At 36.2% G+C, this 15,123-nt stretch overlaps 3 protein-coding genes across 4 annotated transcripts; 2 read left to right on the top strand and 1 right to left on the bottom strand.

Annotated features, from left to right (window-relative positions):
* Positions 1-359: 359 nt before the first annotated feature.
* LOC113664410 (protein lethal(2)essential for life) lies at positions 360-3,844 on the top strand. The gene has a single exon (XM_089212368.1). The coding sequence runs from the start codon at positions 1,479-1,481 to the stop codon at positions 2,100-2,102; it is 624 nt and encodes a 207-aa protein (XP_089068494.1). The 5' UTR covers positions 360-1,478; the 3' UTR covers positions 2,103-3,844.
* Positions 2,946-9,894, bottom strand: LOC113664409 (serine/threonine/tyrosine-interacting protein). Of its 2 annotated transcripts, none has more exons than XM_027180008.2 (12): positions 9,702-9,894; positions 8,437-8,469; positions 8,212-8,265; positions 7,656-7,753; positions 7,363-7,423; positions 6,563-6,599; positions 6,130-6,169; positions 5,938-5,988; positions 5,327-5,399; positions 5,090-5,153; positions 4,072-4,172; positions 2,946-3,709 (listed from the first exon to the last, which is right to left on the bottom strand). In XM_027180008.2, exons 1-11 carry the CDS (start codon positions 9,774-9,776, stop codon positions 4,114-4,116), a joined length of 645 nt encoding a protein of 214 aa, XP_027035809.1. In that variant the 5' UTR covers positions 9,777-9,894; the 3' UTR covers positions 2,946-3,709; positions 4,072-4,113. The 2 variants fall into 2 exon arrangements, with proteins under 2 accessions (XP_027035809.1, XP_027035810.1); XM_027180009.2 differs by having other exon boundaries at positions 2,946-3,702.
* Positions 9,895-9,912: 18 nt separating this feature from the next.
* Positions 9,913-15,066, top strand: LOC113664408 (peptidyl-prolyl cis-trans isomerase FKBP3). Its single transcript, XM_027180007.2, has 7 exons — positions 9,913-10,044; positions 10,639-10,740; positions 11,393-11,524; positions 12,138-12,273; positions 12,635-12,708; positions 13,823-13,920; positions 14,079-15,066. The coding sequence occupies exons 1-7, from the start codon at positions 9,943-9,945 to the stop codon at positions 14,131-14,133; spliced, it is 699 nt and encodes a 232-aa protein (XP_027035808.2). The 5' UTR covers positions 9,913-9,942; the 3' UTR covers positions 14,134-15,066.
* Positions 15,067-15,123: the final 57 nt, after the last annotated feature.

Genomic DNA, 15,123 nt, shown 5'->3' with positions numbered 1-15,123 from the left:
AGTAGTCCAGTGGTCAGTGCATTGGGCTCCGAGTCGGACGACCCGGGTTCTAGTCCTGGCCGGGGCAAGGCGTTGTGCCCTTGAGACGTGCAGAAAAAAAAGATGCGAGCTCCACTTTTAGGCTTGGCTAAATCTATATATTATCAGTTTATTAACAACATATTATCTGGCTCAAACTTCTAAAAAATTTTCCATGGCATTCTGAGGGTTCTCTACTCTGCACTGACGCCACATCTTCTCGTCCGCGTAGGACTACATGTCCTCCCTCCCTCTTCCTTGGCGCATTTTCTGGCCTAATTACTGGGATACCTGTGGTAGCCCAGTCATAAAATGCCTTTGTTTCAATTTGTTCCAGCAGGACTCTGCTTCCTGGGTATGTACTCTAGTGACTGGATCCACGAGGTGGAGCCGGTGAACAACAGCTTGGTGGATCCTTACGGTATGGATATGGCGATTGATCTGCCGATACGCAGCCCAGTTATTGGTGTGCACCTCTGTTCCTCTCCGAACACATCTCGTGATGATGGGGTGGAGAGTATTCCGATGTCGCTTCAGTTTATGAAGTTACTTCTTCAATCGGCTCTGTTTTAAATAGTATATCGGATCAATATTTGTTCCTGGGAAAGTGAGCTCGACATTGATTTATAGTACTCGATTTCTATTGCAGATTAAAACGTCAATACTCGGAGTATATCCAGACATAAGATCACTTGAATTAGTTATGTCCAATATAGAAAACGAAACCTTTTAAAACTAACCAGTCGAAAATTTTCTCTACCACAAAAACCATAAGAACGAAAGAGACCCATTTGCTCTGACGAAGGGCTAACGCTCGAAACGTCAGTTTTGAAACTCTTTACGGTAGCCAATTTACGTTATCAACTCAGTTGATAAAACCAAACTATCTTGTCATAGCTTTGAATCGAAGTCAAAAGCTATGTGTCTTTTTGCAGGGTGAAAAATTTGACTTCCTCTTTATGTTTCGCTATTGTGAACGGAGATGCAAAACTCTGATTACAGAGCCAACATCACAACACGAAAATGGAATATCATAGAACCTTATCATAGAACCTCATCATAGAAACTCATTTGGCTATTACAAATTTGAACCCAACGAAATTTCAACTATAAGAAGTAAGTTAAACCTTAATTTAGAGTTGTGCTTCAGGACAGTTTCTTTCTTTCCTGGTCTTTAGCAAGTTTCGTGCTTTTACTAAATCGTAAGAGATTGCTTGGTTCATGAACGATATTTTCTCCTTGAGCAAATTCAATTAGCTAATGTGTTTAGAAATTATATCAATACAGACAGTTGAATCCAATATTTTTAATTTGATTTAAACATCCCCGCAGACTAAAACATCATTTATTTTCTACCCCATGCGAACTTTGTGTAATATTATATTGCCGTATTCATACACGAACACTTAAAAATCTCAGTATTGCAGTCACAGATCTCAGAAACCCTTCCCGGCATCAAAATGCAGCGTCAGCGCTCAGGTTCCGATGAAAGAATTCACATAGTTACTCTAGACGTGCGAAATTACAGCCCTGACGAGGTCAGTCTACGAGTTGAGGGGGACATCTTAGTCGTGAAGGCTAAACATTACTCCGACGGGAACTTTGGTTTTGAGCGCAGTGAGTTCCAGCGAACTTATCCCGTCCCGCAAGATGCAGATCCCGCTAGCATTACATCAAAAATATCCAAGGATGGTTATCTGACTATTGAAGCCACTAGAAAAATTGTCAAGACAGAAGACGATTTTCCTCTCGGAGGGTTTGAAACGCGCGCGGGAGAGGTAGCCCGAATCGATGAGAAGAAATTCAGTGTTTTGTTAGATGTGACAAACTTCGCGCCCGAGGAGATCAAAGTGAAAGTTGTTGGCAATGAATTGACCGTTAGCGCATCACACGAATCCGAAACAGAGGGACATTACACTTCCCAGAAGTTTAATCGTCAATTCGTTTTGCCCAAAGACGTTGACATGAATTCTGTCGTGTCGCGTCTCACTGATGAAGGAAAACTTCTGGTCGAAGCCGAAAGGCAAGCATTGCCTCCCCCTAAGGAGAGATTTATCAGCATTGAGAAGGGAAAAAAGGACTGAGGTGAACAGAAACAGTGCTGTATGAGCTGACATTGAGCGCCACGAACTTATTACTTTTTCGTCAATTGATAAATTGTGAGCAGAAAGGTTTAAGTAACAAGATAATTTTTCAGTCTCCTAAACGATGTGCGGAGCTAGCATAAGTGTATTTTGTAATTTAGAGGATTAGATCACTATTTCAGAGAAAAATAGATGAAAATTTCTTCAGCCTCTGTTCTATATCTGTGAGAAAACGGGGGTGGGTGGGAAGAATGAAGGAAACGCGTGATACTCAGCAAGGAAAGCCAACACAGCGACCAGAGGTCTACGCAAGTGCGAAAGTCGTAATGACTTGGATCATAACTAAGAGATGTGCTTTCAGGCTCTAAGAACCAAGTTGTCTCGCAGGCGTTGCAAACAACTACACAAGCTAGTAAGTCACGATAATTTAAAAGCGTATCATCTTTATGATAAAGCCCAAAACAAAACAGTGAATCAACAGGTTACCTGTAGGTAAATGAGCTTTGTGTTCGAAACGTCGCGACTTTTCCTTTTCCATTATCGTTTCCTTTAACGGATTTACATGCGATCAGTGTGCATCACTTCGTTCTGTGATTGGCCCAGAAAATTCGCGCCACTCGCTCGACCAATCAAACGCAAATTAAAACCAATCGCGACTAACTCACTCGCATTTTCCCGCGCTTCTGGTCGCTGCTTGTTCTTGCTCTGAGTTCTGATTCGTTCCTTGTGGTATTTCCTTTGATCTGATTGGCTGTTGCGATTTCTTTGGTTTTGACCTTGTGACACTTACTTATAGAGCGCTAAAACAGATTCAGACAGCCATCGAATAGATAGTAAGCTGAGTCACTTCTAGGATTTTATTTGTTAGAAATCGATCTTTTAAAATAAAAACACTTAACAAATTTTTTAATCATCGCCTGTAGCTCTTGTTTTTAACGAAAAAATCAACATGAAAATATCAACATCAATCCTCGTCATCCGATAACCCACAATATATTGCTTTCCTCTGCGATTCCTAGTCCAGCCTAGGTAGGCGCAGTCACTTAACAGTTGAAAAATAAATCGTTTTAAAATACTCATTTATAAATTTGCGTTTTTCTGCACAAAAAAGGAAACAGAGCAACCAATAAGCAAACACTATTCAGGGGAATGAGAACACACAAACTTATCAGGTAGAAGTTGTTATCTTGATCTAAAACCAAATTTTTGAAGGAAATGTGTACCAGCAAGAAAGAGAATTGACAATCAAAGTTTGGGAGTTAAAAAGTTACCGTAATACAACACTCGGTCTGGTAAATATTAGTAATTTCATTAACATTAATTAAAACAATGCCCTATTAATGATTTCACTGAAAAAAAACATAGTCCTTAACAGTTCAAAGAAAAGGCAGTTATGGATGATGATAAAATTGCCTAACATTTACCAACTAGTTCTCTGCATTTTTGATGTATGTAACCATATATTAACTTTATAGCTAACTGATGCAATTTGGGCCAATGTCCTTCTGAAGATCAGATCTTGTGTTATGGCCATCTGCCTGGACTGTCTGCCCTATGAACATCAGAGATGCTGTCTTTGTACACACGTTACTTTGTGCTTCTGTTTACTGGAATAGAAAGAAATCCTCTGTCAGTAATCAAAATATTTCTTTCATATTAAGTTTTGAAGTACTGAACCAGCTTATCACAGCTTACGACAGGCCACAATATAGATCAATAAATAACAAAGTATGCCCTGGTAATCTTGAATTTAAAGTTTCTTAACACAAGTATCCATATTCTCATCACTGTTCTCTTGGCATTTGCAATGGTAATGACAAGGAGAATTTGTCTAACAATCAAGAGCTTCTTTAGTTGGTGACATTCCCCATATTCTATTAACTTAAATGTTTGATTTGGGGATGATATTTTAGGGAGAAATAGGATATTAGTCTTGGGGGTCAAAGACACCACTTTCATTAATTCTTACCTGGTACTAAGCAAAATCAACTCTGCTATGGAACAACAGTTATCACGTGTCCATCATGTCATCTCTTGGTTCATCCTCATGAGCTCGTTTCACCCCACCAGCTACACGAGAAAAAATTATCATGTCAATGGTTTTGCTTAAAACTATTCTTTCTCCTAAATTTTTTACCAACAATTACTGGTTTAATGTTCTGATGTTTTTGAAAATTTATACAACAAGTTTCTCTCAATTTTTGAACATCTTGTCAAGTTAAAGTTAGTTTCTTGTTCCCAGACTTGTTTCAACTGTCATATCAACCATAGAGTGGATGTCAAAGGGTGTGAGGGTGATGAATCATTAGGGCCAAAATTAATTCTTGATGCCTATATTTTACTGAAAGGCAAACATGATTCATGAATTTATGAGCCAGCATGAGGGGTGATTTACCTCCTGAACATATGTGACCAGTGAATTTTTTTTCTTTCTGTGAAAACCTCAATACTTCCCTGAATCCTTACAAACAAGAAGAGAGATTAAAGGCAATTTCCCTTTTAACACTTTACATCCCATGATTGACCAGGACAGAATTTCTACTTACAATATCAACACAATATCAACTAGATAATTGGAGCATGATTCTCCAAACTAACATCACAAAAACTGTTTGGTAGACAGTAAGGGGAATTACTGATGAGATCTTCGACCAGGCTCTCATGTTTGGGTTTCACCCTATGGCCATTTTTTGGGAAAAGTCAAATATTAAAAGAATTGTATGGTTGACTGTAAGGAAAATTTAAAATTTGATCTGGGAGTTAAAGGGTTAAATTTGTGACACATAACGTACTGTTCAAAGTACATGTGACACATCAATTTTCTAAAATTTGTGTGTGAAACTGGATCAAGACAACCTGTTTGCTTTGCATACCTTCTAGAGAAAATTGTGGAAAGGGATAGAGTAGATGTAAAGATCACAATTGGTTTGACAGACAAGCAATAACACATTAAATTAGTGAATATATGTAAACATAATATTCCTTACACTGATTTAATCTTTCTCCTGATTTTCTTGCTTGATAATTGGCTAAATAAATTGGTTCATATTCCTGCAGGCCATAAATTTCAACACAAAGTAAGTATTCAAAGTGTTTCTACAGATTGAGTCCCTGATAAAGAGCATGCAGAGTAGGAATATAAGGCAGTATCAACACTGACTGCCCTTGTGTCTCATAAAAATGACTTGTGTGATGTGTGCACAGCCCACAAACTCATCACTTACCATTAGTTGTTGAACAAAACCTTCATTGGGATTAATACAGAATCTTCTTTGCTGCACATAATGAAATGCATCTCTATAAGAGACAATGAAATATTACAAACAAAATTACTTACATGTAAGGAGAATTATGCAATTGTGTACAGTGCAAGTGTACCTAGCAGATCAACAACTCCTTTCAGGAATAAACTCCATAGAGCACATAACTCAAATAGGCAAGTTCTCTAAAAATTACCAGGGGTGGAAAGGGCACAATAGGTTCTCTTGCCTTTCCCTACCCCTCCCTCCCCTTTCTTATTCTTTTAACACTCCATATCCATATATAGACCTCACTAAGAAACATGATAAGTCCATATTTCACCCACATGAAATGAATACACTGTCTTATAAACCCTTCAATCACATGTCTAGGCATCCCACTGTATAATCATGTGAACTGCAAAAATAAAAATGTCAATTTTTTGTCTGAAGGTTTGCTGTCATCTCTCCAGATACAGCTACAAATTACAGAGGTGTTGGCCAAGGCTCAGAGTAAGAAGTAAAAATAAAGCACTGCTCATTGAAAAAACTTTCTATTCATAAAAAGTGCTTATTCATAGAGAGGTTTAACTTACCTATAGTTTAATCCATATGTTTCCATAATGAAAGCAATCATTAATGCAGCACTGAAAAAAAATGTAGTTGTTAACAATCAAGTTTATTATCACTTTACCATAGTTTAGTGTTGACTCTCAGCTAGTAGGTCTAGAAAAAAAAATAGTTTTAAACTGTTCATTTGTCAATTTGTGATAAAAACAGGAGCTAACCTTCTAGATATCCCAGCATTTCCATGGAGAAGAACTTTTCCTAACAAATAGTAGAATAAATAGTCATCAGAATAAAAATTAATCAAAAATAAATTTTTACCTACGACCTTGGCTTGTCAAGTTATTGGCCTAAAACTCTAACTCCCATGATCTGATTTAACAGCAATTCTCCCTTCTTGCAGTTATAAATTGCCTCATTGCACATCAGTTAAGAGACCTTGGTGTCATATCAAAATGACTCTTCCTACTGGCTGATGACTTTTCCTATTCTCCTGAGTTGTTTTCAAGATGATGCATTGCCAATGAAGGGAGACATTACAAGTAAATCAAATTTGGAAGTAATAAGTTAAGGTGAACAGTTCACACTAGATAAAGTGTCAGATAAATGAACAAAACAAACAATGAAGTAGTCTGTGTTAAATTTCTAACTGACCTCCACTACTTAAACAGCTGTCAACAAAAGTTTTCACCTGGTTAAAAGACAAAAACAGTCATATTAATTTATTATCATCATTGTATCAATGAACATTCATTTTATTAAAATTAATGGTTAAATTTCAGGCATGCGCTATTTCTGTTTACTGTTCCGCTCACACTCTGTTTGAATTCATATATCACAATAATTATTGCAATATTTGTCTCGTAAAACGTTTAATTTAAACGTGTAATCTAGTTGTTCAATTCAGTTGCAACTAAGATGACCAGTTATTGTTAGTAATATTGCTAATCAGTCATTTACCACAAGTACAGAGGCAGTCAAGAAGTAAATTTTCAGTTGATTGCCAGGTCATTACAGTTAATTTTCTGTTAGTTTTGAACACAGGTAAGGCCAAATGCCAATGTGGTTTCTTTTTATTTTACATCAGATTGTGTTATTAAATTAAATACGGTTCTTTCTCCGTATTGGCTCTTTGGTCTTCTTTTCAATGGAACAATCATAACAAGAGATTTTTCTAATTCATCATGTACCTCAAGGATTTCTTAACCCATTACACTCTAACATCAGTATGTACATTCTCCTTACGTTTCTTCATAAATTTGCTAAGGTGCTGACAAGGAGAATTTGTTTAACAATCAAGAGCTTCTTTAGTTGGTGATCATTTCCTTAATACTCTCCTAGCCTTAGTGTTTGATTCAGGAGTGAATTATGGCAAGGTGAAATTAGTTCCTAGTCACTCTAAGGGGTTACAGGGTTGATGAAGCATAACAAATCAATACATAGCAGCTAAATACCTTAGGAAAATGTGTGATAATATTTTCTGTAGGTGAGTCTGCTACATCTAATACCAAATATCTGCAACATAATAATGATTACAAAAAATGGTTATTGATACAGAATCATATTATTGTTTCAAAAAGGCTTGACCTTGAAGAATTTCTCTGTAAACCACCTAAATTTACATTACACTCATTGGCAATTTTATCCACTACTACATTTGATAATAATTTTCGTTGAGAAAGGATAGATTCTTTTTTATATACAGTCATGTTGGAATATAAAAGTTTATTAAGTTAACTTCACTCACTTAAAGTGTTGAGGAAAGTTAGGGCGAACAAAGTTTGCTTCAATATTCTGTCGTATACAAACAACATGAGAGATTCCAACTTGCTTTAAAACTTCTAACTGTAAATTTCAAGTGAAAAACATCAATTTCAATTAATACAACTTGACTCAATATTGACAAAGTCTTAATATTAGATTGAAATAATTATGATAGTTTGTAACTAATATTGTCACACAGGGTGGCTGAATTCCTATGAACATCTTAGTATTTGCCATGTGACAGAGTTATTGGCAATGACTGAGTTGAAAGTCTGCTAAGCACAATACTATATTAAGCACAGCCCATAAAAACTTTCTTATATGCCAAAACACTTTTTTGTTTAACCAAATAAAAAATGATCAGTTTTAGCATCTCCTCTATTGTGTTTATTGTCAGTAATTATATCTTAGAAAATTCTGTTGCATGAGAAGAGTTTATATATTCAGGATATAGGATCTTGCTACCATGTTCTACTAGTAATGACTATAATAATAACTGTCACAATTCTATTTCTCATTTCTAAAATGAGTGTACTTACTTTGCTATTCATTGCTGCGGAGTATGGACCAAGATAAACTCCTGGAACAATTTCCTTGAAAAGAAATAGAAATTAAATGAAATGGTTAATATTAAACAATATCATATATTTGTTCACTGGCACTTGGAGTTCATTAATTGCAGTTAAGTTTTCTGGAAAAAAAAAAAACCTCAAAATTATAGAGTGAGATCATGTCAGTGAATAAACTAAAAACTGTATATTTACCTGCATTTCTCGTCTCTTAGAGTAGGTCCAATCCTGTGGAAAATAAAAACCATAATCAATCAGTCTCTATCTAATATAATTATGATTTCCATTTCCTGCCCAGGTGTGAAATTTTTTATAATAAAATCAGCACTAAGTGATAGTACAAATTTTAAAGCATGTTTCCATGACAACATCTCCCTACTATCAGTGCAAATCATAGATGGCTGTTTGTGATATGTAAAAACACAGTAGTAATTGAACTCAGTGGAGTGAGAGTAGATCTGAAATAATATGTCTGATTTCAAAATCAACTGAATGTTCAACTCAAGTCAGATTTTATATCCTAAGTATCATTAATGAGGATGTCAGAATTTGTCAAAACTCTTACAATAATGAGCACTCAGCGCTACCATCTGCTTTGAATGGCAAACAGTAATGCTATCAAATGCGACAGTGAGCAAGTTCAATGTTTGAGTATTGCTCAATTAAACATTTGCTTTATTCTTCTGGTCCTAGGTGATTGAGGGTCAGATAACACTATCCACTGAATAAATCTCTATCCAGTGGATAACACTGTATGTTTTGCTATCATTTATCCGCTGGATAGCGATTTATCCATTGAATAGCGTTATCCACCCTTTATACAACTGGGCCTTGGACTGGGTTCCTCCCTAGTTTAAGAGTGACAAAAAGTATCATGAAAGCCACATTAGATCTGGGAAACTTTCTTAAACAGCATTCAACACGAAACCTGGGTATCTTATGCATACTGATAATTAATAAATCTGCTATCCTCGTATTTATACCAGAAATAAACACTACAAACTTTGTTTTGTTATAGAAATTGTTAAAACTGGTAGTTGGCAACAATTAGAACACAGCTGAAGGTTTGGATGAATGTGAGGTAATCATTTGTACCCCAGCACTTGGCATAAAATTCTGACAACCACTGCGTTTCTGATTGATTTCTTTGCAATGAGCCCTAACTTCGAATGTGGCCCTTTTGTAAACAAATGCTTCTTTCATTAGAAACTGTTTGATTAAGATTTATTGGCAGGCTCCTAAATTCAGATGAAAATCGAAAACATATTCGAGACTGCTTCAAAGATAAGCTACCAGAAAACAATAGTTATAGTCAGTATTGAATGGTGAATTCAATTTGTGAGTGAGAAAAAAAAAACAAGTTAGTTATAAGTAAAAAGAATTTGAACGACTATTTTTAATTTCCAACTATCAAAATTTTGTAGTTGAAAGTACAGAATTAAAAACAAGTTATAACTTACCAATAATTCGTCTTTGTTTGGTATCTCGGGAAATTCTAACGATGGTATACATTCTGGATTCGTCGAAGATTGCATCTAGGTGAAGTAGGATCTACAATTTACGGGAAACTACACTGACAGATAGCGACTATTGCTCGTTTGAATCAGAGAGACTCCTACACCAAAACACAACATTGAATGAATTGTCTACCGCGTCCAGTCTCCCACGGTCAACCTCGCTTGGAAAATTTTCGAAAACAAGATGGCAGTGGTGGAACGATCTTGGACGGATCAGCAATTGCAAAGTGATGAAGTCTCCAAGAAAGATATCATCAAGTTTTTGCATGAACATGCTTCATTTGAGGTATTAGAAACTTATTTTTTGTTGTCTGCGTTTTTCACCCAGTTTCGAACCAGGTTTGTCGACGTGGCTCTGTTTTCTTTTTTTTACGATCGGAAACAATAACCCATTGGAGCACTTCGCAAAGAGAAGAGGTTTTCGATCTCTGCCTTGTGGGAGTCTTGATCGATGTACACTGCACATTTAGTATGGCAATGGAAATGTTAGCGCTTTCCTACAGGAAAGTTAGCTTCTATGAAATTTTAATGGAGAGTAGAAAAGTGATACCTTTTGGTCTGAAACCGTATCTTACACCTTTCATTCACGTGCACAAAACCGCGTGTGAAATTGCGTGCAGAAATGAGTATTAATGATGTGCTCCAATGTATTTAGATATCAATTAACTCTTCACAGAAAATATAAGAGCTCCAAATTTGGTAAAATAGAATTTGACTGTAAAAAACAAGTCTCCTCATTTGAATGGTCTTTCGTTGGGTAGAATTCTGCCTCAAACCCCACCCATTACACACCCCCTAGTCCTCTTTTATGTGGCTAGTAGGGGACGCTATGGAAATACACATTTATTTTTATTTTTGAATTGCCTTCTTTGATTTTTAGTTTCTCAAAGAGCACAAACTGAATGGGAAATTGAACAATATTGCAAAAACCAGCAAAAAGGATCACCTCATTGAAAGTTATAAACAACTTTTTGAAACAAAGGTGAGTTTTTTACATCCTTGCAAGTGACAATATTGAATGAAATTATGGTATTATGATGGTTCCCCACATGATGTAATGACTTCCATTATGAGTCATTGTATTTTGACCACATACTTCTACAGTATTGTTCTGTTAGTACTGAGGTTGACTGTGTTTGCTACAAGTTATCATGCATCATACTCTACTGTGATTGGCAGATTGTGATCCTCATAGTTTTACCAAATTATTCCCTCAGTGTTCTTTAGCCTGAGGGTTCTCTTATTGAGTTTTTGATTTGTTACATTTCATACTTGTAGAAATTTTTTTTACAGTGTTTTGAATGAGGTCCTTAGTAGGTAGATTGCCATTTTAAATCAACTCTCTTATATTCTGTATTCAGCTTAAACAGTTGTGGGAATGTATGCCCTTATAAAACTGAGACCTTTAATCCTTCAACTCTCAAGATCTAATTGTTACTTCTCTCCTCTATCTGCTACACATTTCCTTATAAATTTGTTAGGAGAATTAGGCAATAGATCAAGATAATGATAATTTATGGATTTTATAAGGAGAAGTTAAAAGTTAATCACTTCAGGAAGTTATCAAGTTATTTAGATATGTCAGAAGAGCCACAATGCAGGAAAAGACTCATAATGCTTTCTTCATATTTTAGTCTTACCGCAAGGAAACTGATGCCAGCTTGGAAGACCAGTTAAAAGAGGCAGCTGAGAAAACAGCAGCCATGCATATCAGTGAGAAGAAGAAGGAGAGAAAGGGTTCAGAATCAAAGGATTCAAAGAAAGAGGTTAAAATTTTAACTTTTCATTGTGATCTATAACTGACTTTCAATCTATAATTTTACCAGTTTCTAGTGTGGTGGGGAAGTAATATTAGTCCTCAGTCACCAAAACTGTAGAATTAACGCCGACAATGTCCAATGGCTTGAATCGAAATTTCTCCCAGACGGTTTCAAGGCACCACACCCAACTGAGCTGTCAGCTATGTGTTGGAGCAAGGCAAATTTTAATCCCAAGCCTTAAAGTATACAGATTTTTTTTTCATGCTTTGATGCATAAGCACTACATTTCCTTTCTAGGACAAAAGAGCTCTTTAAACTCTTTAACTCCCAGATCAAATTTGTAATTCTCTTTACTGTCAATCATACAATTCTTATAATCTTAGTTGAGAGAATTTAGAATTGGATCAACTAATTATCCCCAAATTGATATTTTTCTTTATTCTCATCACTTATCTGGTTGATATTGTACTGATATTGTAAGGAGAAATTCTGGATAAATTCTCCTTATTAATATCATAGGAAATATATGGAGAAAAGTGTGGACTGGTGTCAGGGTGTAAAGGTTAAAACTTAATGTGAAGATTGACTGCGGAATCAAATTAACATTTCATCTTTGTAGGAGCCAAAATTCTCCAAGAAAATCTTGAAGCATGGAGATAAGACTTCATTTGCCTCAAAAGGTGACAGAGTGTCTTGTTTCTATACTGGCAAACTGGAAAATGGTGTGGTGTTTGACAGCAATATCTCAGGAGCAGGTAGTATATACTTCTACCCTGTAGTTTATTCTACACAAATATTTTACTGTATTATTCTGTTTATGACAGTTCTTAGGTATACTTTTGAAGGAATGATTGGAAAGAACATGTCTCTCAGGAGCATCCTAAATGATATGCAAAGCTCAGGTCTATGCTTAAAGCAGTCAGGGACATGTTGGCATTTCTTTTTCTTGGTCTTTTGACCCATCCCTCTTTAGAGTGTTCTTTGGATAAAGAAGGCAATGATGAATGATTGCTTTAAATTTCTGATAATTTGATGTGATCTGAATTGTGTAATGGATGAAAGTATTGTCTGTGTTTCTAATCAAGGTTTGATTTTTTTTTCTTTCAATCATGGCAGGAGCTAAAAAGAAAAGCCAGGGAGAGGGGAAACCATTTATTTTCCAAGTAGGGAAGGGACTTGTGATTCGAGGGGTGAGTATAGGTATTTACAAAGCTGACTGCTTATAGAATATGTTAGGTTGAATTCCAGAAGTATTTTCCATAGACGACAAAATTATGATAAAAAATTGGTTGAAATGAACACAATAAATAGATGATGAAAAAAGTTTGAATTGCACAGAGCTGAAAACTGGATTGAGATTAATTCTTAACAAAGAATTAATCTCAACCCAGTTTCCAACACAAGGAGGAACTAATGATTTCTCTTATTTTGAACCTAAGCTTAGAGCAGGTAAGGACAAGGCACTGATACTTGTTTAACCAATTGAAAAAAGTATTTATAAACTTATATAGCTCATGCTACATGATGTCATAATTGCATTCATGTAAATATTAGATGTTAAATAGTTTTTAAAAGTGGACTGGCCTGGTTGTGTGAATGGTGGATAATGCTATCCACTGGATAAATTTCTGTCTGGTGGATAGCACAGTATGTTTCCTCAGTGCTGATGTGCTGGATAGCGATTTATCTGTTGGATAGTGTTATCTGCCCTTTGAACAACTGGACACTGTTCTTTACCCTATGGGAGACCCATTTGTTTCAGTTTGTTGTCAGTGTTCTCTGTCATTTGGTTTTTCAGTCTCTTTGACATACAGTGATTACACTTAAAATAAAGAATGCTAAGTAAGTAAAAGTAAAGCCTTTATACGGGCCTAAGTGGCCCATGGGGCAGGTGCTTAACTCCGGTTTTCTTAACATGAAGTGGCTAGGAGTATTGCTACTCCCCCCTGGATGGGATGCTAGTCCATCGCAGGGTTACCCTCAGCATATTTGCTGGTACCCATTTGTACACCTGGGTGAAGAGAAGCACTGTGAGAGTAAAGTGTCTTGCCTAAGAACACAACACAATGACCCTGGCCAGGGCTCGAACCCGGACCACCCGATCCAAAGTCGAGCGAACTAACCATGAGGCCACCGCACCTCCACAAAGAATGCTAACTTCCCATCAATTGTCACCAGCATTTTTCTTTTTTGAGAATATTGCTATGTGAATAGTAACAGTAATTATAGTAATAGTTTGGAGAATACTGCTGCATGTTATAGCCTTCAATTAACAAATTTGGGATTTCTCAATTGCATGTGTAGTGGGATGAAGGCCTCATGACAATGTCCAAAGGTGAGAAGGCAGAACTCACCATTGAGCCAGAGTGGGGATATGGAAAGAAAGGAAACATTGATGCCAAGTATCCTTTGTTAACACTTGAAATTAAGGTAGTAATTTTGTGATACAAATTCTCAGAACAAGTTTTATGAGAAATGGATGGAAGACTGAAGGGAGAATTAATATTGAGATCCAGCCTCTGTTAATATTGTGATGAAAATTTCCTTAACTCAGACAAAGTATTCCACCACAATCAAAACTCATCTTTGAAGTCGAGCTTGTTGATATCATATGAAGTTGTAAAACTTGGGCTGGAACAGAAAGAAAAGGAACAGAGTGAAGGCAACCTTGGGCATATTAAGATGACATGTAATCTAGCTGGTAGTGGCACTAGCTTTTTTGTCCCGTCAAGTTTTAGATGTTTTCCTGTCAGGTCCTCTCAAAGCTTCAGAGAGGGACTACAGAGAGACTGTAGAGGGACTGTAAACAGAGTGATGCTTGGACCTTTATACACCCCACCACCCCTCCCCCCACCCCCCTTTAAGTGAAGTCTCAATATTTCCACAGAATGAAATGAATTCAATTTTGAATCCACTACATTTAATGTGATTACACAAAGACATAGAAGAAAACTAATTACTACTGCTCATACCAGTTCATAGGAACCCTAGTCATGTAGCACTTACATTACTTGTCATCTTACATACAGTAAATCAAGAAAATAAACTTTGGAGAGTATTTTTCATTCATCATAAATATGCAATCACTGACAAGTGTTGCTGCCAGATAATATAATGCATTTTTTCAATCAGACATGCTTCTTTATCATGAAATAATAGAAAAAAAATTAAAAGAAGACAGAATTATCCAACGTAAGTTTTCTTTGTTCCCAACATGATTCTTAATAGCTGAGTTGCACCTAGATGATTCCCGAGAAGCAAGAATTTGAATCCTGTCGAAGTCTAGAGCTTCAATTCTTTTCAGAAATTTCTTTATTTGCGGGTCACTTGTGAGGATTTTGTCTCAGTTAGAATTACTCCTTTGTGTGGGGTGGAGTGCTATTAATGTCCTCAGATCCTGTTACGTTCACTACGGAAAAAGGGGAGTTCTTGTCTGCTGTTTCCATGTGTAGAACACTGTTTATTTTTTTAAAAAATAGATTAGATTGAGGAGTAAGACCTCTTTGTCTCAATAAAGCGCACTCCTGTGAGCCCTTAAATAAAAGAAAGGAAAGGAGGTTTCTGAGGAGAAACAGTATCTTGTACTCGTCACCCTCGACGTGTTG

This window comes from Pocillopora damicornis, chromosome 7, assembly GCF_964200805.1.
Source record: "Pocillopora damicornis chromosome 7, jaPocDami1.2, whole genome shotgun sequence".
NCBI classification, from domain to species: domain Eukaryota; kingdom Metazoa; phylum Cnidaria; class Anthozoa; order Scleractinia; family Pocilloporidae; genus Pocillopora; species Pocillopora damicornis.
The sequence above is the reverse complement of the archived record's forward strand: the minus strand, read 5'-3'. Positions and strand labels throughout refer to the sequence as shown.